The sequence below is a fragment of the Centroberyx affinis genome, unplaced genomic scaffold, assembly GCF_046629955.1.
Source record: "Centroberyx affinis isolate AG114_WGS23_722 - 3 ecotype Tasmania unplaced genomic scaffold, CSIRO-AGI_Caff_v1 ptg001163l_1, whole genome shotgun sequence".
NCBI lineage: Eukaryota > Metazoa > Chordata > Actinopteri > Beryciformes > Berycidae > Centroberyx > Centroberyx affinis.
In genome coordinates, this window is record NW_027279694.1 from 79,554 (window position 1) to 101,256 (window position 21,703).

At 45.2% G+C, this 21,703-nt stretch overlaps 1 protein-coding gene across 1 annotated transcript in view; it reads right to left on the bottom strand.

Moving 5' to 3' along the window:
- LOC139648148 (cGMP-inhibited 3',5'-cyclic phosphodiesterase 3A-like) overlaps positions 1 to 21,406 on the bottom strand; it is a 64,228-nt gene extending 42,822 nt beyond the window's left edge. The window contains exon 1 of the mRNA XM_071524185.1: positions 20,492 to 21,406. Coding sequence (XP_071380286.1) covers positions 20,492 to 21,406 — 915 coding nt within the window. The remainder of the gene's footprint in view (positions 1 to 20,491) is intronic.
- Between the last annotated feature and the right edge of the window lie 297 nt (positions 21,407 to 21,703).

Below are 21,703 nucleotides of genomic sequence, written 5' to 3' on the forward strand. Positions count from 1 at the left end.
GTTCCCTATCTTGTGTGATATAGGACAACAGTGGAAATAAGGATCTAACAATGTTGTGTATGTATGTTAATGCATGTGGTTTCATCCTTTGATTCTGCTCTTCCCTGCACTTGCATGTAGTTACTTGGCATATTCTAACTTCGGTAGAATCGGTAATGGAAGGAAGAATGATTTATTTGTTTGTTTCCAATGGTACAGTGTGTAGTGATGTCATGTATGTACATTTTGTCCACTGGCCAAAATGGATGATATATCACAAAATTCTCCCACTACTTTACCAGACAACTAGGTTTTTAGAATAGAATAGAATAGGACTTCCGATTGATGGTTGGTTACCACCCAAAGTTGCTGGTGGAGTAGACTAACTTACTAGCCACAGCCAAAAAACTGCAAATACATACATGTATGAGTGATAAGAATAGTTTACTGGTCATAGTGTGTAGTGCACTATCCCTTTTCATTGTATGTGACATTGTGTTGTGCCAAGTGTATCAGTATGTAGTGTGAAACTTTGAGTTGTCAGTAAATCTCTGCACAAATGTCACCAGGACAAATTCTTGTACATTTATTGTCCTTGTCAATTAAAATGATTTTGATTCTCAACAGAAGATGAACACAAAGACAACACCAGGCTGTTACTGTGAAGAGAAACAAACTGCCCATCCATTTCTCTCACATTCCGGCCTTATTTTTCTCCTTTACAAAATGGTGTTTTTATTACGTTGCATGCTGTAGATGAAAACCACAAAAACGCTCACAACAGAGAAAGTTTAAGACAACACAACTCTAAAAGGGTTTCTAACTTCTTAGCGTATCCTAAACAGTGCACCCTGCAGCACAGCTGAAGAAACAATTTGCAGAGACCTTTGCCTTTCACATGTTGCTCCGCACGCCACGGTCCAAAGACACCACAGACCAGCAGGGTCATCTTGCTACCATCTGAAGAATCATCGCTGGGAGAGGAGAGAGCGTGATGGAGAGTGTAATGGAATCAGAATGGAGGCTGTGGCTTACTTCACTCCGTCACTACACTGTCCAATCCCTCATTTGTTATTCTCCTAATTGGCCAATCAGTAACGATGGCAGGATAATTAATCAGCCAATGAAAGGAGAGATTAATCTTGTGTTAGAGATTATGTTCAGCCGAGGTTCAATCCTTGTATTTGTGTGACAAAGAGGGTCTGTAGCCTGAAGCCAGTGCGACTTCTCATCTATAATTGCTATAATTGCACCTTCTAGACCATGTAAAAGTACAACAAATAATGTCTGCCGCAGCTCTGAACAAACGACAACCATGAGCCAGGATTGTTTTCACCCCCTTCAAAAAAGGCCCAATTGGAAAGGATAATCCAGCGTAATGGGAAGTGGTTCAATTAATTAGGGAGGTAGACTGAAAGGGAGGTACCATAAAACTGAGCCATAAACAGCTACAAATGCACAGTTGATAAGGTTGTACCATGTAGGACCTGTAAATACAAAACGGCCACCCTGGAGTTAAAATCCATGGAAATTTGGGCAAATGGTCATCATTTTCCATCGGAGAAATCTGCGTGTTTATTACACCGTGCACATTAATCTAATGGAAAACAGACCCCAAAACAAATTAGTTCTCCCCATCTAACCTGATTAGTACTGCTGCACCAGGCTGAACCAAATGGATCTGGTGCAGCGAACCCGGGGGGGATAAAGAGGAGGGGCGGGGGGGTATGAATGGAGAGCTCACAGATCTGGCAGTCTTTCCCTGTGTCACACTGTAAACCTTGAAGCCAGAGAGTGGGGTAAGAAACCACAGACAGACCTCACCCAACCTGCATCCACATCCAACTCATTCACTGTCAACGATTACAACAACATCCCAGACCTAATCACGATGGCAATAATAAGCTGTCAAAAACTGGAAGGCGGTAGCTAAATGATGCCTGTCAGGTCAAAGGGAGATTGTTTTAGTCAAATAGTGCATTTTCCATGTGTCAAATTTAATTCCAATCTCTCATGCAGTGTGATACCAAATGGTAGATTAACACTGATAGGCTGTAACAATGTAGCATTGCTGATGAGAATGATTCACTTCAAAAATTCTGCTAAAATTCTTGGAATAAATCATATTTAGAACATCCCATATGTAGTGTGTAAATCCAGCCTGGCCCTTAGCCTCACCCTATCCTTGCCCTTGAGTGGGATCGATGCTTCTGTTGAATGGGCAGTGCCAGGCTAAACTGTGGGCAGGGAGGGGGTGTGAGTTGGCAGAACGGGCCCTGCCTCCGGCTATACAGCCCTGGACTGTGGCTCATTGGGTTAGGCCTCGATAATGCTCTCAATGGCCCAGGGTCTTGGGTCAAAACTCCAGTCACATGCAACAGCGCGCTGAGTGCTATAATGGGTATAGCTCTGTCCCTGGCCCTCTGAAACAGTGGGCTAAGTCAGCCAGAAACCCTGCCATGACTGGGAGGTGAAGGGTAAGGCAGCACTTTTACGGCCATCATCTGGCATGTGTGCTTTTCTGGCACAACAAATGCACTCATACACACCCCTGTTTCTCCCTCTTTCCCTTGTCTGTCTGTCTGCCTTTCTCTCTTTCTCTCACACACACACACACACACACACACACACACATGCACAGAAACTACACACACACACACACAGACACGCACACATGCACCTGTGTCAGTCGGCCTGTTTTCCACTGCGGTCTAATTGATTGGGAAATGAAGACGGACGCCTGTCTGAGCCGGGCCCAGTTGATTAGCGAGAGACACAGAGTCCATTAGAGCGGCTCTGCTCCTGACCCGAACGCGTCATCCAGACAACCAGTCAGTCAGTCTCCATTGCCAGCCACCAATCACACTCCTGACTGGATGAGTGACGCATCCACAGGACAGAGTGGCAGTGGTGGATCAGAGCCGGTGCGCTGTTTGGGAGACAGCAATACCCCTTTCCGTACCAGAGATGCACCATTTTCAATTGGGGGAGGAAATGGCCGGTGTAATGCTTTCAGCCCCGGCCTCTCCAAGCAATGACAACAGACATAACACAGAGCCATTAGCTGCTTCGTTGTGTAACTGTTTGGCTAGCCAGACAGAACGGGCCGCTGCTAGCTAGAGAGCTGGGCTGGCCTGATTATTGACATTTTGATGCTTTTTAGGCTTTTGAGAGGAAAAAAGTCAGACTCTATGGATCTCTCATGGCTTTTTGCCTATTTTGCTTAAACTTTTTTGGGTAGTTGTGATTACACAGATAAACACAGTGGGTCAAAGATATATTCAATGGTTATTTGAATGAAACGGCCAGACATATCCAACATAATCTGAACCCCATTACAGAATTGATAGACAGACAGCGCTCAGTTGATTCCTATCTTAGATCATTCTCCAATATGCTCTTTGAAATTCTTCTTTCACACATTTCTCTTTTTCAATTCTGTTCTAAACTGAATGTGAACTTGCTTTATTGTCCCTGAGCACACTGGGGATGGCTGGGATTGTATGAATCGTACGTAGGCATGGATACACGAGGGAGTATGTTTCCTTTCATCCGAATATGCCTGAGCCTGTCCTCTCACCAAAGCGGGGAAAGAGAAAGGAAAAGGCAAAACTGTAAAGAGGAAGAGCCTCTAGAATGGAGAGAGGTCAGTCGTTCAGTGGAATTCAACAGTGCATGAAAGGCAGGGAGAAAAATGAATACATCTGGTGTGGAAATAGGAGAGGTGGTTTGTCGGGCATTGCAGAGTTTGGAGAAGAGAAGAAAGAAGAGGGGAAGGGAGAGGATAGAGAGCAAAATGGGGGCTAATCATAAAAGAGAAGGGGCTGGGAGGTAAGATGACACAGAGGATGAGTAAAATAGGGGCAGTGAAATAAGAGAAGGAGAGGCTGAGAAAGAGAGATAGGGAGATGGAGATAAAAAGAAAAAAAAGTGGAAGTGGAAGGTAAAAAAAAGAGCAAAGTCCAACGCTCTAATCATAAGAGCACATTGTATTGTGAAACTATAGATTAGTGGGAGGTGATTTTAGCTGGAGGAGTAGTGTCTCCATCCGGAGCCTGAGCTGTGAGCGCACAGAGGACGAGATGTGGGAAAAAAAAAAACGAAAAAAAAAATGAACGCACCTCCCTAGAGTGGGGCGCACTGTGTTACCATGGAAACAGCTCTGACGTCAGAGCAGGCATTATGTGATTACTCATAGAGTCTGTTGAGGAGCGGGCCAATAAAACAGGGACCATTACTCACACACAGGGAGATGGCCAGGGCTCAGGTTACACACATACACATGCTTGCACGTGCACGCACACACACACACACACACACAAAGGCATGCACATATGAATATACACGTTTATACACACACTACCAAGGAAATTATTCATTCTAGCATCTTCGCTTCAAGAAAAGGCAGGCTGAAGATACATACTCACTCAGTAACTGTATGAACGCATAACAATTTTACAATCAAGTTTCAGTAAAATCGGCACCATTTTATTAGGGCCACCGATTTGGAATGCAAGGCGTGCAAAGCAAAAGTTTGCTTCATAAGCTTGGCGCTGAGTAAAGAGGCAATAACCTGAATACTCAGCGCTCCATAAAGATCTCAGTGCCAAACCTCAACACGAGTGTCCCCTCAGTGACTGCTAACCACAGATCCGACTCCGCGTCTTTACCATGAGCAGCGCAAACACTGTACCTCATCAGCGCCACCGCAACCGGGATATCACTGACAGAATCTGCGTGTTCTGCATTCCACACACTCTGACCCATGTCTAACAAAAAACATGAAACATGCACACGCACATGTACAAAGATATGCGTCACCACACACACACACACACACACACACACACACACACACACACACTTCCTCTCGCCATCTCCTACACACTCATGCTAGACATTCTCCTCTGGGAGTTAAAACACTGTTAGGGCTGATAAGGATCCAAGCAAACAGCGTGGATAAACAGTCACCGTGGTAATTAAGAACCACTGGCCTATCAGAGGGCAGCGTGTGGAGACAAACATGTGACCCAGACTCCATTACTAAGACCATATGCATTCCTACCACAAAGACCATTAAGTAAGCCCAGGCAGACCACCAGAACCCAGGCCTAAGCTCCAACAAGCTAACATTGGCTCCGCTATTTTGAACTGTGGTGGAATTACCTGTTTTCAGTCCAACAGGCTATATCTCGGAAAGCTCTGGTTTTAAGAAAAAGAATATTACCTGATACTTATTGCGCAAAACTTTAAAAAAAAAAACACCCACACACCCACACACATCTTGATAAAGTGTAACTATTTTGTAAGAAAATGCCTTGAGAAGCCTTCAGTATCATATCACCATTGTGAGTTTTATTTTGTAAGAGTAGATGTCAAATTTTTCAAACTGATGTCTCATTTTGGAACCACACTCTTCATTTGTTTTCCCCGCCAAGAGTGTCTGGTGAGACGGATTAGCTCCAAGCAGGCAGCAAGAGACAGATTACTACGTAGCTGCTGCCGAGGGACTTTGGCGGCTCAAGTCAGGAGTGAATGTTCGAATGTGTCTCTCTGTTCGTACAAGGTGTTACATGTATAAGCTACGTCCAGCGTCACTCTCTTTTCACACTCCGATATCTGTATCTTCAACTGGCCTTAATGTGCATGACGTAAGTTCAGTTATTGCGTTTGAGACAAGTGGTCCGTGTCACTTCTGTGCCACAAATGTGACTGAGATCTGGCCAAAACCTGATATACTATACTCTGCATCATCACTGATTTGGTTACACTGATACTGTATCTGAGTTGATCTGATTAGAGAGAGCTTGAGAGCCCAAGAGCCTCTCTCTCTCACTGCCCCTGTATTGGGTGTATGTGTCTATTTGTCATGTAACTACTACACAGCAACTACATCCATACGTCTGAATGCGAGCGTGTGTACGCCATGTGTGTGTGGGTAACCGTGTGCATGTGTGTGTGTGAGCGTGTGTGGTTGAAGCAAGCTGCAGTCCACCTGGCCGGGCAGTGAGCTTAATGAGTCTCGTAGACATGCAACCTCCTGCGCAGCCACATCCGCTGCCTGGGGCTCTGACCAGGTGCTGTGACACAACACATCTTCAAACAACATGAGCAGGAGCCTCCCAGAGGGCCGTGCCTCTCGTAATATCACCATGACCGACTACATACCACCCAGAAGCTACGTTTTCCTTTAAAACATTGCTCCTAATAATATTACCTGACTATGACTACCTCACTACCACACAGGAGGCTCTCCGCGTCTGAACCAGGGTTTACTTGCATGGGTTACCTTTCAAATGTTATCCTTTGAAAATTACAGATTACCTGCTTAAAATTAGAATCATATTGATTTACTCTGCCTTCTGTAATGGAATCTGATTATTCTGCCTTCAAAATCTGTAGCATATGAAGTTAAATGGACCATCTGCTCCGGTTTAATGACAGTAGTTAAAATGGCGCTAAGTATACTACTGCCTATAACTATTACTGAACATTATTCCAAGTTATGTTATATGCTGTTTGTGTCTATAATCAATCACAATGAAATCACAATGCCTTTTTTTCCTTTGAACATATTTCTGTGCAACTGGTAATCGCCTACTTTTTATTTTTTTCAAAAGTATCTGTAATGTGATTACTTTCTATTTTCTCAGTAACAGTAATACATAACAATCACCAATTTTTGAATTGTCATTACTGTAATATTGTTGCATGTAGCCCATTAGTCCTCAATCAAGATCGTGACCAACTACCACCCAGGAGGGATGACATTCTGCCTAAATGATGATAATATTATTATCGTGATTAACTGCAGCCTAGGGAGGAACCTTCCAAACATCAGCTGGGCTAAATAATGTAATATCACTGTGACTAACTCTCTGCCACCCAGGATGTTTTCCAATCAAAGCAACAATGACACCCGTCGCCATGACCATCTACCACCCACGACAAAGCCCACCACCGATAACTTAAACAAAACTGAGCCTCAATAATGGGTGGCAGATCCTTCTCATAACCTCCAGCTGAATGTACAGTATAGTAACATTTTTACGACAGGAGGTTCATTAGGTGAGAAGCTTGGGATAAAACCTCCTGCAGCCTTGCCTCTTTCAGAGTACGCCTTGCCTGATAACGGTTTGGCTCCATATTTTAGAATAGAATAGAATAGAATAGAATAGAATAGAATAGAATAGAATAGAATACATTTTTGTTTTGTCCATTACAAATGCAGTAGGAATTTCTCTTTGGCACACTGGCATAAAAACAGTAAGAAAAGTTCAAAGTTAGATACGGGGGCAGAGCAGTTGGCCCAGTAGGGAGTATATCCTGGCCTGGCCTCTCACTGGGTCCATACTTGGTCCAGTCAACTCAGACCCAGCAACACAAACACACTAATGAAACACAGCTGCAGGGCCTGCACAGACGCCCTCCTCCTCACTTCCAAAAAGCCTTCACAAAACACTCCCTTACTCCCTCGCTCTGCTCCTCACTTCCTCACTCGCTCCTCTTCTCTCTCTCCAGTCGAGGGGGTAGACCTGCACTCTCTGGAGAGTCATTACAGCAGCCATTACAGTAGGGTGGACTTTTCCTGTAATAATAATTGTGTTGCTACTGATGAGAGGCCTCTACTCTCTCCACACCCTTACTCGTGATCGACAGACTTCCTCGAAACAAATGACAACGATTTTCAAGGGTTATGATTCATGTTTTAGCCAAGAGGCGGTCAAAATCCTAAAAGTGACAGTTATGATATCGTAATACAAATGCGCTAACAGGGCTTCGAGGAAGGCCCAGGAGGAGGTAAGTGTTAGAATGTGTTTGAGCAGGGTGGATGGCTCCAAATGTGTGAGAGTGAGAGTTTATTTGCACCCCACAGGGTGGCTGGCCACTCTGACCCGCAGCCAAGGCCTGTGGATATAAACGACTTGGCCAGCGCAACGCTACCTGGGCAGTGGTGAAGGGCAATGCAGGACTTTGGAGTGTGTGTGTGTGTGTGTGTGTGTGTGTGTGTCCGTGTGTTTGTGTGTGTGTGTGTGTGTGTGTGTGTGTCCGACATGCATCACATCCCCTAGCGTTTTCTTTCAAATGTGACCCCTGGTTCCAGTTCCCTTCCAGCAGCTGACCACCATATGTAAAAGGCCTGCACAGGTCCACTGAATCCCCATCTAATGGCCTGCACAGATGCCACTTTCCTGGAACTATTCCTCCTGTGTGTGTGTGTGTGTGTGTGTGTGTGCGTGTGTGTGTGTGTGTGTGTGTGTGTGCGTGCGTGCGTGCGTGTGTGCGTGCATGTGTCTCCCCGTCTTCTTTCTCCACACAAACAGACTCTAACGTTCCACACATTTCCCTCAATATGTTTCACCACTGTCTGGAAACAATGAAAGGTGTCGGGTGAGAAGAGGGGTGGATCTGAAGAGAGAAAGAGTGGAAGAATTGTGGAAAACGACGTGGTGGGAGGAAGGGAAACACAGGAGAGTTATGCCGCTGTTTGGACAAGCTTTGTCGAGGGTAAGTAAAAGGGGAAGTACGTAAACCAACAGCAGGTTAGTCGTGAGGGGTGGAGAGAGGGGAGGACAGGGCAGATTATTGACTTAATGGCGGGATCCAGGCTGTCAGGGGCTTCAGAGACACTGTTTGTGTAGTTTGGCCCGGGCCTGGCAGAGCATGCGGCGTGATGATGGAAATCTTACACTCACTCAAAACAAGCCCACTGACCTTTTCATCTACCGGCCCCTGAATCAGTCTTAACATTCTGCCAAGTTGGAAATGAATGAACGCTTATTACATCAGCGGTAACATCACAAGCAACTGGCCCCCTCGCACAGGTGTGTGTGTGTTTGCGCATGCATGTGTGTGCGTTCCTGCCTGCGCGCGTGTGTATTTTATGAAGGTTGTCTGTTTGTATTTCCCTCGACATCCGAGTGCATTCCTGCTGCCGAGGAACAATATCGGCACATGTGAAATGAAGCAGGAGTAATCTTTGTAAGCATGTAATGTCATTGGGAGTGTTCTCACCGCTGCCCTCAGCTACAAGAGGCAGGGGCCGGGCGTGACGAGAAACGTAAAGGCCTCAGTCACAGTAAATTGAGTCGCTTCTTGAAGGTGACCAATCTTCATTACCACTGACATTTCAGAAATAATGAGCTCATCATAGACAGTGCGAGCGGCCCCTCGCTGGAGGAGCCACCATTTTGTTTTCTGGACTTTGTCTGCATTCTAAACACACAGAAAAGAGCCGAACCCAACATCTGTCTGAAAAGATATAGCCTCTAACTCTTCCCTGGGGGATAAAATAACAAATGAAGAGGAGACGGCTGCCAAAACAGGGATAGATTAAAAACCAAACAATATCAACATATCAATAGCAAACAGCCAAGCTTCTGATGGAGATCAATAGACATTGATGTTCCTCTTTTCCATAGATCTAGGTTATTTGGCAGGTTTTTCTCTGAAATTGGGAACCGACTGCCAGCTGCGGCTTGGCAGATAGCACAGCAACGCAATTTTTTGAAAATGAGAAATGCTCTGACCCTGTTATGGATAGAGCTGCTTATATGCAATGTAGAGGCAATCCAAAAATATATTAACTGATCCCATACTGGATTGATAACTCAGAAGTGGTTCAACTAATCACAAAGAAAGATACCAGGAAAAATGCACCAAGATCAGATGTTTACATGGAGAATCAGTCAAACCTGTGCTGCTCATATAAAACTATATAAAAACCTCATGCAGGTTGCAGGCTAGACCGCTCCACCACTACTTTCTGTGATTCTCAGAGAATTACTGGCAGCATTGTGAACAAAATCCATGCTATCATTTACTCAACAGAATTATGTGAAAGGCAAATTCTGTTTTTTTTCACATCACCTCAAATTATGCAGAAGATAAGTTACACCACAAATCCTCAGGTTTCGGTTTAGGGAGTGAGATTAGATTAGGTGAAATTTTATCAACTCCCAAGGGGAATTGGATTCAGATGGTAGCACATTAAGACCCATAAACAGACAACACTCAATAAGAGAGCAGTGGTAGTGTTTAAAAAAGAAGAGAGGTCTTTATTCAAACGGTAGGAAAGTATAGTGAAGGAGACACAGGACAGAAAGCTCTGGTGGGATTCTGTGCCGGTCCAGTGGGGGAACACGTGGCTCTACCACTCGATTATCTCCGGGTACAGGCACTATGACAGGCACTGTGACGTTTTTGCTGAAAGTGCGTATAGCAGAGAGATGAAGAGAGCCTATTGGACTGTACCATGTCCAACTGACAGACCCGAACGGAAGGCTTTACGTAACGGGCTGGAACCACTGGAGTGATGGCAGGGAGGGAGGCGAGGATGTTGCCCCTGGCAGGTGGGCGGGACAGAGCCGGCGGATGAAGCCAGTGGAAGGGAACCAGCGGTTCTCTCGGGCCCAACACCACTGCGTCTCCCCTACATCCACCTTACGTAACGGGAACGCTGTAGCCGAAAGACATAGAGGCTGCTCCAGGCTCCTTTCTACTCTTCTGAGACCTGTTTAGAAACCCACCAGATGTGGCCCGAATAGCCCACAAACACCCTGCCTTTCCTCTCGCTTTACCTCTTCTGCCAGTTCACAGGCCTTTGACCACGTCTGTTCACGCCTGTGCACAACCACAAACCCAAATGAGACCAGGCTAAAGTTCCTGCTCCGTTGATTCTGTTTTTGTGGGTATTCTAACGGAAAAGAAAGGCTGAGTGGAGTGTGTGTATAGGTGCACGTATGCATGTGTGCGTGTCTGTGTGTGTGTGTGTGCACGCACGCGCATCTGTGCCACATCTGTTCAACCAGCCCGAGGCTTCTCGCCTCCCGAGAAGTGGGTCACGTTTCCCGATGACGTCAAAAGTCCTTCTGCCGCTCCAGTTTGTGGAGCTATGCCAAAACCACCACATGCCATTCCTCATCCTTACAATGGAAACGCTCTGTCCAAGAGGTAAATGGAAGCCTTGATGAATCACCAGCCAAACCTCTCACAATTCTTAAATGTTAACACTGTAGTGAGTCTGAGCATAACAATGAAACACAGGGTGAAGGGTCACAGTTGATTTTCTGCAGAAGACACACCCCACTGAAAATGTCAATACACATTCGCACAATGGAGTATGAACCAATAAGAGGTGGAGGACAAGACAAGAATCAGAGAGAGAGAGAGAGCGAGAGAGAGAGAGATGTGACTCAATCCACAGACAAGCAGACTTACAGACAATGTCAGTAGAACTGCTCTGTACCCAGGGAATCTGTCATGCATTTATCTGTAGTCTCAGAACCATCATTGTGATCCGGGATCTGAGGCTGCTACACTGCCTAAAGCCTGAGCCCTTGACACTAAACTCTTTCCACTATCAAAGGGAGGGACAGATCAGAGAAAAAGAGAGAGGGAGAGAGAGAGAGACAGGCAGAAGAGGAGAGGAGAGGAGAGGAGAGGAGAGGAGAGGAGAGGAGAGGAGAGGAGAGGAGAGGAGAGGAGAGGAGAGGAGAGGAGAAGAAGGTGTCTTCTGGGTATGGAGATTTCATTTCAGCCATCCATCCCGGGAGGAGACGACGTGGGGATCAGTAGAGTATGAATGGAACAGCAGCTAATGGAAAACATTATGGAGAGAGAGATGGAAGAGAAACCTGAGGCAGCCCCAGGCGCATAACCATTAAAGTAAAGGCCCGTTCCGCCTAATCTCACCCCCATCACATTGTTTTGAGTCCCATTTTCAATTTCACCCTCTCTTTTACACAGAAAGACTTTTTCACAAATATACAGAGCATGCAGCTATGTGCCATGAAGGGCTATGCATGGGGATTCATTTGATTTTTTTCTGAAACAGTGCCCTGCGTCTTATCAGCAAGGCTCACATGTTGTCATGGCATGTTTTGTCTCACTTCTCATTTTCCAGGCAAAGCCTTAACCCGGACCAGTGTCCATGGATCATGGCTGGCTTGTGCCCCAAAAAACAATTAGTTGGTTGGTTGGCTACCTTGGGTCAGGAAGGGGTGTGTGGAACCAGCAGCCCACTATCTCCACTGCGCAGGACCTGCCTGGCCACACACACACACAAGCACATGCACACACGCACAGAAGAGTCTGCCATTCATAGCCATCGATTGTAGCCGAGTATAAACGGATGTCACCAATACAAGCGTCCGTCGGCCTTGGCATCGCGTAGCGTCTCCAGGCAATGCAGGGCAAAGCAGCCACAAATCAATGAGACGTGGTTCTGGCCAGCCTGCTGGAGCATGTCTGTGTGTATTAGCAGGTGATTACAGTGTTGGAAAGGAGGTGGAGGGGGTCGGGGGTGTCAATACTTTACTGTACACCTCACCAGCAGAAAGCCCCGGGCCGGGGTAGGGATTTGGGAGAGTGCACTGGAGAGGAGCCACAGCTGCCTTGCCCTCACCAATTCTTGGTGAACGGAACAGACACAGACTTTCAAACCGAATAATATATTGCGTAGATGAACTCTTGGAAGCGTGGGAATATCTTGGGGCCTTTTGGGTGTCTCCTCCTCACCATTTCTCTAAAAACTGGATGCCAACTTGAGAGGACATTCACTTTTAAAAAATCAATAATTCATTGTACTTAGCACATTTAAGGAAAAAAGTTCCTCTCGACTTTGTGTCCCACATAAATAAATAAGAATGTAGACACTTGCATAGTGTTTCCACACACTTTACACACACTTGTCAGATTGTACTCCATCTACAGGGAATTGTGCTAACAAATACAGATAAATGGGAGAGGCAACGGTAGAATCACACAGATAATGTCTCGAAAACTTTGAGAAACAACGTTTTCTATTTTTAATGAATAAATAGAACTAATTTCCTTGAGTTGACCCATTAGTGGATTCAGCAAGATGACCAAAGTGATACCAAAATGGCTCCACGCTGTTAAACTGAGCATCCACTAACCAACATTTCTACATTTGTATTTGGCAGGATACAGTATATCCACAAAAATCTAAATCATATAGACACTGTATAACATTATGCAAATTCAGCACAGAACTACAGCTATACATTGCGCTTTTAATATCTGACTAATTGAAAGTGACTGTGAGAAAACAGTCCTTAACCCAAAACCTAAGACTTTAGCCCCTGCAAAGAGTGAAATAACTCGACTGACAGACAGATGTACAGACAGATTTTTTTTTTTTTCTCAAACATATTTAGAGAGTAAAACATAGCATTGAGCAGGGAACAGCAGAAGCCTTGTTGGCTGCAGGGACAGACAGGCCCATGGCGAGCCAGAGAGGCAGTGGGCTGGATGGATGGGGAGGGCTCACCAGGCAGAGGTTACAATAACACACTTCCTCTCACCACGCTGCCGAGCAAGACGGACATGCAGCCTGCTGCCTGAACTCCACAACATCTACAACATCTACATTCTGCGGATTTCATTCCAAAGTGAGATCTCCACCAACTGAAAACTGTGATTCCTGCTCTTACCCAGTGATTGCTGCCATGAAAGCAAAACTATGGATTATGCAGGTATTGCATTACTAAGGATATTTGCTCACAAAAGTATGAGAATATAAATAGTATAGTTTTGAAGTAATGTGCAATGAATTTCAAGCAATAGATATGCAAAGTTTTGGAAAGACATTTCTGGAATGGAATGGAGAAGTTGTGAAGTTTGAGGGAAAATTGCATGCTGAACTCAGAATATGAATCAAGCTGAATATATGCAATAGCTGGCCCAATTGTAGCCATAACTAAGCAACCAGGCACTGGATTACTAAATGCAATCTTCCATCAGTGTTAACAGCCTCTCTTGACACGCTCCTGGAAGAAGCATCACAATCTATCTACAATCAATTCATCGCTCACCATGTTTAGATTTCTTGGACAGTCCCAGTCAGTGAGGTTCAAAATGTTCCTGCTTGTTAAATGAATCATGGCAGCAGCAACAGTGACTGTGGTCTGCTCTGTTTCTAGCAGAGACAGAATGGACAGAATGGACCCGGGGGATTAGCTGAACTTCCTCCCCGAACCTGGACAGCAATCAAAGGCCTTGAGATTGATCTTCGCGACCCAGTCGTCAGCGTGCACGTGCGCATTCTGAGAGGGAAATTAACAGTTGTTTCTTCCATTCGTTTTTCACACATTCTACTGACTGCAGCTATTTACGTCTAGGACTATCCTCCCTCCCCTCTCTCTCTCTCTCTCTCTCTCTCTCACAAACACACACACACACACGCTCACGCACACACTTCCCGGGGCGATGTGAGAGTGTCCATTCATTCGGCCGAGGCCAGCTGCACACCTGGTGACAGCCCAGGATGGTGGTGTTGGCTCAGGTCAGGGTGTGCGGGGAGAGGAGGGCGGGGGAGAGGGGGGGTGCTGAGCACAGCGTCAGATGAATGGGCCCACTGGCCTGTCCTTCAGGGCCTGCTCAACCTGCACATTCCAGTCCATTTAGCAGCAGGGCAAGCACAGGAATGTCCCCTCATGTAAGGGATCACTGTCTTAAAGGTGGGCTGCTCGTCTGATTGAAAAGGCCCTTCAGGAGGATAAATAGAGATGAAAGACGAAGGCATTGCATCCAGTTCCCCAAAGTGATGTGCTGTCGTCCCGGATACGTACTGACACCTATTAACCTGCCCGTCCTTTAAAGGGTGACTGAGAGCCAAAAACATTGCTTGAGCGTTGCACACGCAGGTATTTGTTTCACACATGCACCTAACATATGAGCATATGCAAGTGCGCCCAATCTCTCTCTCACACACACACACACAAACACACACACTCTTTCTCTCTGCCTCTGTGTCTCTCTTTCACACACAAACACGCACAGACACACATGCGCAAGCACACACACGCGTACGCATACACACATTTGTGCCAGGAACATTCTGTTCACCTCCATCACTGAAATAGCCAGTCTCTTATGGTAACACAGAAAACTTGAGTGACATAATTGCTTTAGTTTAGAACAGACAGCAGAAGAAACAACAGCATGTACACTATCTCCCCACAAAAAAAAACGCTAGTTTTACTGAAATTCTATCATTCTACTCAAATGTGAGGGTGTTATTAGGTTCCTGAGGTGCTAATATGTGTGCTGTGTGTCAGGACCGGAGGCCTGCGCCTGTCTAGCAGTTCCAGCTGCCTTGGGTTGTGTCTGTGGTTTGAGGCCCTCGGTGTTTCTCCGAGCGGATTCAACCTCTCCGCCTGCAACAGCTGGCAACCATCAAGCTGCTGTCTACACACACATACACGCACATGCACACGCGCACACACTCCTACAAACACACACATGCTCACACACACCTCTTTCCATAATTTCCATGGTAATGAGTAGGGAGCCAGATCATGGCCCTGCCAGGGGTTTGGAGGAGACACAATATTTCTGTGGACCTAGTCAACTTTGACCTGGACCTCTGGTGTGACTAGCTTAAGTGAGACAGGGCGAGAATCAGGATATGAACAAGTCTTCTTCCTGCGGATGAAGGCGATGAAAGAATTTGACAAAGATAGATGCGTTGTATAGTATAGAGTTTAAACAGATAGGAGCTGGCCAGTGTCTAGAATTAGGCACCACAGCACTGTGTCCAATACCTGTCTGTTTGGTGTGACAATGCAATGTGGGCAAAGGATCTCTTGTTTACGCTGCCCGCAGACCAGAAACCAGCGTAATGTGGCTCCACACTGGGCAGCCAACGGGGCAGAGGTAAAGCATACAAATCCGGAGGAAAAGCACGCTCAAAGTGGCTACACTGCATCACTCAAATACAACACTCCTCCACCATTTAGGGGGTAAGAGTAAGCCTGCTGTTTTGCCTGGCTACTAAACAAAACCTCGAATGACCTACTTTCATTCCTACCCCAATTCCTCCACCCCTCGCCTCCTCACACATGCACACAGCCCAGCTAATACACTGGGACTGAATGGGGATTGGAAGCGTGAAGTGGATCGCACAAACACAAGACACACGACCCCATGCTGAAATAAGCTTCCTTTCCAGATGGTAGGAGGAGGTTTTCAATGAGTCCATCCCTAACCCAGAGGCCTGTCCAGTCAAAAAAAAGGAGAAAAAAACATCATATCCCACGAGGCTATGTGTTTAGAATACAAACAAGCTGTTTGGGATGAGAGTGCGCACTGGCCCAGTGGTAAATCACTGCCCTACAGGCTATCAACAACCTCCCCCATCCAAAACACAATTCAATTATGGACGGTGCAGCAAAAATAGAGTAACTGGAAACATTTACAACAGCAACAGTAATTGTGTTTGGATCCCATTCCACAGGAAGTCATTATCATAGATTTCAAGAATATCTTTATCATCCAAGTTAAGAAAGAATTTCCTCCTCTGGTTGGGATAATATTTGTGTTGGTGTCAGGGAGAGGACAGAGAGCAGAGCGCAGTGGGGAGGGGCGGAGCCGCCGACAGCAAAGGGAGTGGCTTCCAATGCCTCGTAAAAGGATCATCGAAAAAGCAGAAGCACCCTACTAATGTCCAAACTCCATCCACAAACCCTTCCCTTCTCTGTCAGCTTACGCTCTAACATTACAGCTTAAACATACCTGGCCCAATTAAGACGAGTTAAAGCATTTGATTTAAACTGCCATGTGGACCTGGATACTGCGTGGTGAAGGCCAAACATTATTGGGAAAAAGCGGTAGATCGCTTTCCTCGGTGGATGCCCACGATATTGAGGAGGGAAGCTCTATGACAGCGCTGACGTCTGGAGCAGGAGTGCCTTGGACTCAAATTTCCTTACAAGCTGTGAAAAGTGATCCAAAGTCCACACCTCTTCCTCCAGTTCAATATCCCCAGCTGAAATACAGAAGACTGGCCTGTCATTTTGCATTAGCCCCAAAAACTAAGCCTATCCCGGAGAGGCCCCACCACCCCCTATCAGATCAGCTGATAATGACTTTCTTTTATTACGCCCGTGACGGGGAGGAAGATCCCAGCGTTGTGAAATGCAGCTACTTAGTGAGCTGATAGATGCTGGCAGCCAATCTGTAATCATAAGATGGGAAAATGGCTGTTTATTAAATCTGCACTTGTGCAGAGTGAACCATAGCCTCGGAGCATGGCTTTGCACAGAGCCCCAGTTGCAGCGGAGGGCAATATGGCAGCTTTAGGCCAGAAGAAGGAAGAAGAGACAGAGGGATTCCTCTTTGCTCTATTTATTTTATGAATAAACTGTTTTTACGCACTGACCATCAATCTGAAGGGCTTTATATAAGACACTTAGGACTGTGGGAGAGGCTTCCTGAGAAAAACAGAGCTAAGTGTTGACTGTAAACCTCATGGTCCAACCTCACACTGTTCTTCTTCACTAATGCAAACATTCATCAGATCAACAAAGTGCAGATATACTCCTTGTCAAACCTCTCCCACTGGTTCTTTAAAACATCAACTCTGTTGAACACAACCAAAGGGCAGAACTGTAAAAACATCATACAACCTCTTCAGATCATCTATGCAAGTGGGAACCTCAACCAGGAAAATTATGGCCATCTCCTTTATTTTCCCTATATGCCCAGAGAGTCCAGGCAGAGTCAGTTAGACAGGTAGTTTATACAGTCTGGTGTCTTCCCTGTTCCCATCACCATGTGGTGGTTGCATTGCCCCCCCACCCCCGGTGTCTGACCCCCCTTTGGGAGGCCAGAGCCCCGTGTGAGCGAGGCGATGACTAGCGTGGGTCAGCATGGGCTTGTTTACACATTACAGACCACACAGACAAGGCACGGTCAAGACAGCATATGTACACCATGTGTGTCTCAATTACAGGCAGCCCGTAACCGGTCAACTGCTTACCACCGCCACCAAAGATGAGCAGGACAGCAGAGCGTTCAGGTTTCATTCCTGAAAATCTAGTTGATCCTTAACTGTGCAATCATTCACAGCTTTGATCCTATCTTCATAGCCTGATATTATCATGACAGTGTGAGCAATGGTGTCCTTGCCTTCCACAACATCATGCAATAGAGAGCAGTTCTCACTAGAGGGCTCTAGCTTGGCCCAGGTGGCAGGGCAGAGGAGCATCAGAAATGTTATGAATGTTTGCATCCTCTCCATGATATTGGACAATTTGTGTGTCTGATGGTTCCACGCTACTTAGCTTTTACTGGAACATTTCCCCAAGAAAAATTCGATAGCAGACCAAAATGTGTTAATTGCTTTAGTTGCATCGATGAGAGCTGTTTACAACTAATGTCTTGATTTTAGGGACGTTTTTATTGTGCTCTAAGTATCTCCATATTGAATCCCTCACAGTAATGGACTACTATATAATGGTATCCATCCACATTCGTTTTGTACACATTTGATGTCCTCAAAATAGTCTAATTCCTTTACGGACAAGGAGTGAAATTGTTAAGGTAAGGTATTCTTATTTCTAGTCCTCACAACAACAAAAAATACAATTGTGTGGAATGGGAAAAAAAATAATTCCACATTAACATGTTCTTTTAAATCTTTTACAAATAAATTCCTCTTTTTTAATCTGTGGGCAGATACACATGGTTTTAAAGTTAGAACTACTATATTTAATATAATACAATAAAATAAATATATATAAAAGCACAGTGTCATATATATTTCTAGTCACAGATTTAATTAAAAGGAAATTATTTGTACAAGACTGAAAAATGAAATGTTTCAGATATTCTTTCCCTCATTTGTGACACTGCTCTTTTAAAAACAGCAGAGTGTAAAAAATGATTACATTCCAGCCATCTGCACGCATGTTTGTTTGTGGCCATGCAGTAAATGTTCAATGTAAACTATAGCAAGCCATTTTCCAGCTCATCACTCATTCAAAAACAAAGCTGCATCCACATCCCGTTCCTGCAGCAGCGCAACTACTGCATATCTGCTGTAAAATTAATAATGACTGACACTTGAATAGGCTTCCCCTGAGCCATCAAGCTTAAATCAGAATACAGTGTAAGCAATAAAACATCTAAAATAAGAGGGTTTTTTTTATATTCAATCACCATGATTTGGAGGGGTGGGGGGGTGGGGGTGGGGGGCCTTGACCGCAAAATAAAACAAACAAGCACACTACATCACTAACTGGTCCTGAGAGCTGAGGGCATCTTTCAAGTGGCTGGGCCGACAGTGCAGCCTCTCATCTCCCAGCCTAACTGCACACACAGGTCACAACGAGAGCTTTGATCACTCCAAAAATGTGTTTCCCATTCAGATGCTCAGCATGGTCATTGATTTTCCGTAGGGAGGGCTGAGGAGCTGATATGAGTCTGGTGGAGTGAAGCCCCCCCTCTGAACACAGGTATGCGTCTGTATCAGTATCAGAGGAGGTTTGAAAGCTCAAGCAACTAACTGGGCATTCCTGGGGTTTAGGACAGCTTGATGAGGAGCAAGTGGCGTGAAAAAAAAAAAAAAAAAGTCCAGGACAGAAGGATAAAAATGTAATCATCAGTTTTGCATAATGTGGCAGTGGATAGGAGATCATCTGGAGAAAATGTCTGACATAAATAATAAGGGATGAGATGAATCACTGACATCGTATCCTCAGCTCCCCTTTCTCATCAGCACTTGAAAGCTGTTGCTAAAATAGGATCCCTTTGGCAACAAAATACCAAATTTGGTACTTTATCATCAGAGAACCGAAGAGAGCGAGACTAGGAACAATATAGGCCTTCACAAATTTACCAAAAGCATCACCTCACTGAATAGGCCACAATGTTTTCAAAAGAAAATATTTAAGATCTTAAGGTCAACCGCCTCTTCAATATGAGAATATATTTGAATTAATATGAAAATGTCTTGCTCATGAGGCAGCCATTGATTTGTATAAGCAATGTTAAAAATTCAATATAATCCTTTATGACAGAAAACTCTTGTGAAGGTCCAGTAGAAAAGAAAAAAAACAATTCACTCTTGTGCGTTGTTATGATGGCATGCATTCCTGCTTATGGCTGCAAGTGGCTCTTCAGAATATGACAAGATATCAATCCAGATAATCTGGGGAGATCACAGCCATGGGAACGCTCCTGCTAACATCAAAGCACATCAAAGCAAATCCTAATATCTAAATCGCAATGTAATGTAACATATAGTGAAAAATAGGAATCATAACATGCCAATAACAGTCAGAATTATTATTATTATTATTATTGTTATTATTATTAATATTATTTTAGTATTATTATTATTATTGTTGTTGTTATTGTTGTTGTTTTGTTGCTGTAGTTGTTGTTATTGTTGTTTTTCGTGGTGGATAATGAAAAATGATCATTTATTACACTGTTTATGGTATTCAAGAAAACTTCAAAAACCTCTAATTCTTAAAATTAATAACATTGCTTAACAACCACAACCACAAATACACCAATAACACAAAAATATTTAAACTATTAATAACAAGGAGCAGCAGTCTTTATTTTATTGCCATTATTACTCATTCTTTTCTTTGCTTTGCCTCAAACCCAAGGCTCCATGGTACAGGAGTGGAAGATCCCAAAACGAACTAAAAACAAGCCAGAAATAGAAAACTCCAATGGGACAGAAACTCCTTACCTGGTCCCTCTGGATGCATGGCAGCGAGGTCCTGCGATGTGACTTGCTGTTGGACTGACTGTGTGCCATGTCTGAGGCTATCACAGAACTGGACCTCCTGCGCCTTTTAAATACAGGGATCTCTTCCCTGGCTCCAGTCACGGGGGTGCAGCCCTCCTTGTGTCTCCCTTGGTTGGGAAGGAGCTTGTCAGCATACCTCGCCAGTAGGATGCCCAGCACTCCAACCAGGTACGCTACGTACGGTCTCCAAGTGGCCCGCACTTTGTGCAGCGAGAAGAGTGAGATAGTCCTAACTATACTGATGAAAACGATTACAGAGATGCCCTGATTTAGTCGTGCTACCATGAGTGCGCCGGTGGCCAGGCAGACGAGCACGACCACGGCCGCTGTCGTGAATGAAAACAGCTGCTCATCCGTCCCGTCCAGGAGAGACCACGCCGCTGCTTCGCCCAGGTGGCACAACGTTAGGAGGAAAAGGGCGGTCTGGATAAGAAGTCCACAGCGGATCAAATACAAACCAACCCAAAAGAAGGCACATACAAGGGTAAACACTGGCGAAACCACACTCCAGCAAGTTTGCAACAGCTCCGCCGCGCAGCCTGAAACGAAGTGAATGGGAGACGCTGAATAAGAGAGTCTGTTGTCAGTGCTGCTGCTGGCCTCAGCTTTCCAGTCTGCACATTTAACCAGCAGAGCGAGAATAACCGAAAGCGACCCCACACACACCGCACACCGGAGTCTCTGGGAACTCCATATTTTTGTGAGCATTAGCCTCACCCACGACTCGTAGTCCCGGTCACGGCACAGTGGGATGACACATGTTTTCACATAACCATTGCGATCGGGAGCCCTGAAGCTTTTTTCATGAGCGCTGCTCTGCGCACCGCTACTGTCAGATTCTGCAGGCATCGCCATCACTCATGGCAGATATGAAGTATAAGGAAGTCTATAATACATCTATACCAGCGGGGTCGTGAGACGGGGCATGGGTTAATGACACATCAGACAAACCCCATTTATTGTAAGCATAATAAAAGCAGAGCCAATACGCACAAATGCGTCTCCATTTACGCACGGAGACAAGTTGTCAGTGAAAGCATTCTCTTTGTTTCTCCAGGTGCAGGTTTGAAAGAATGAACTGCCTCCCGAAACAGAATGCACGGAGCCTGGATGACAGAACAACTCAGATGTTACAGATCTAGGGCACTGCTT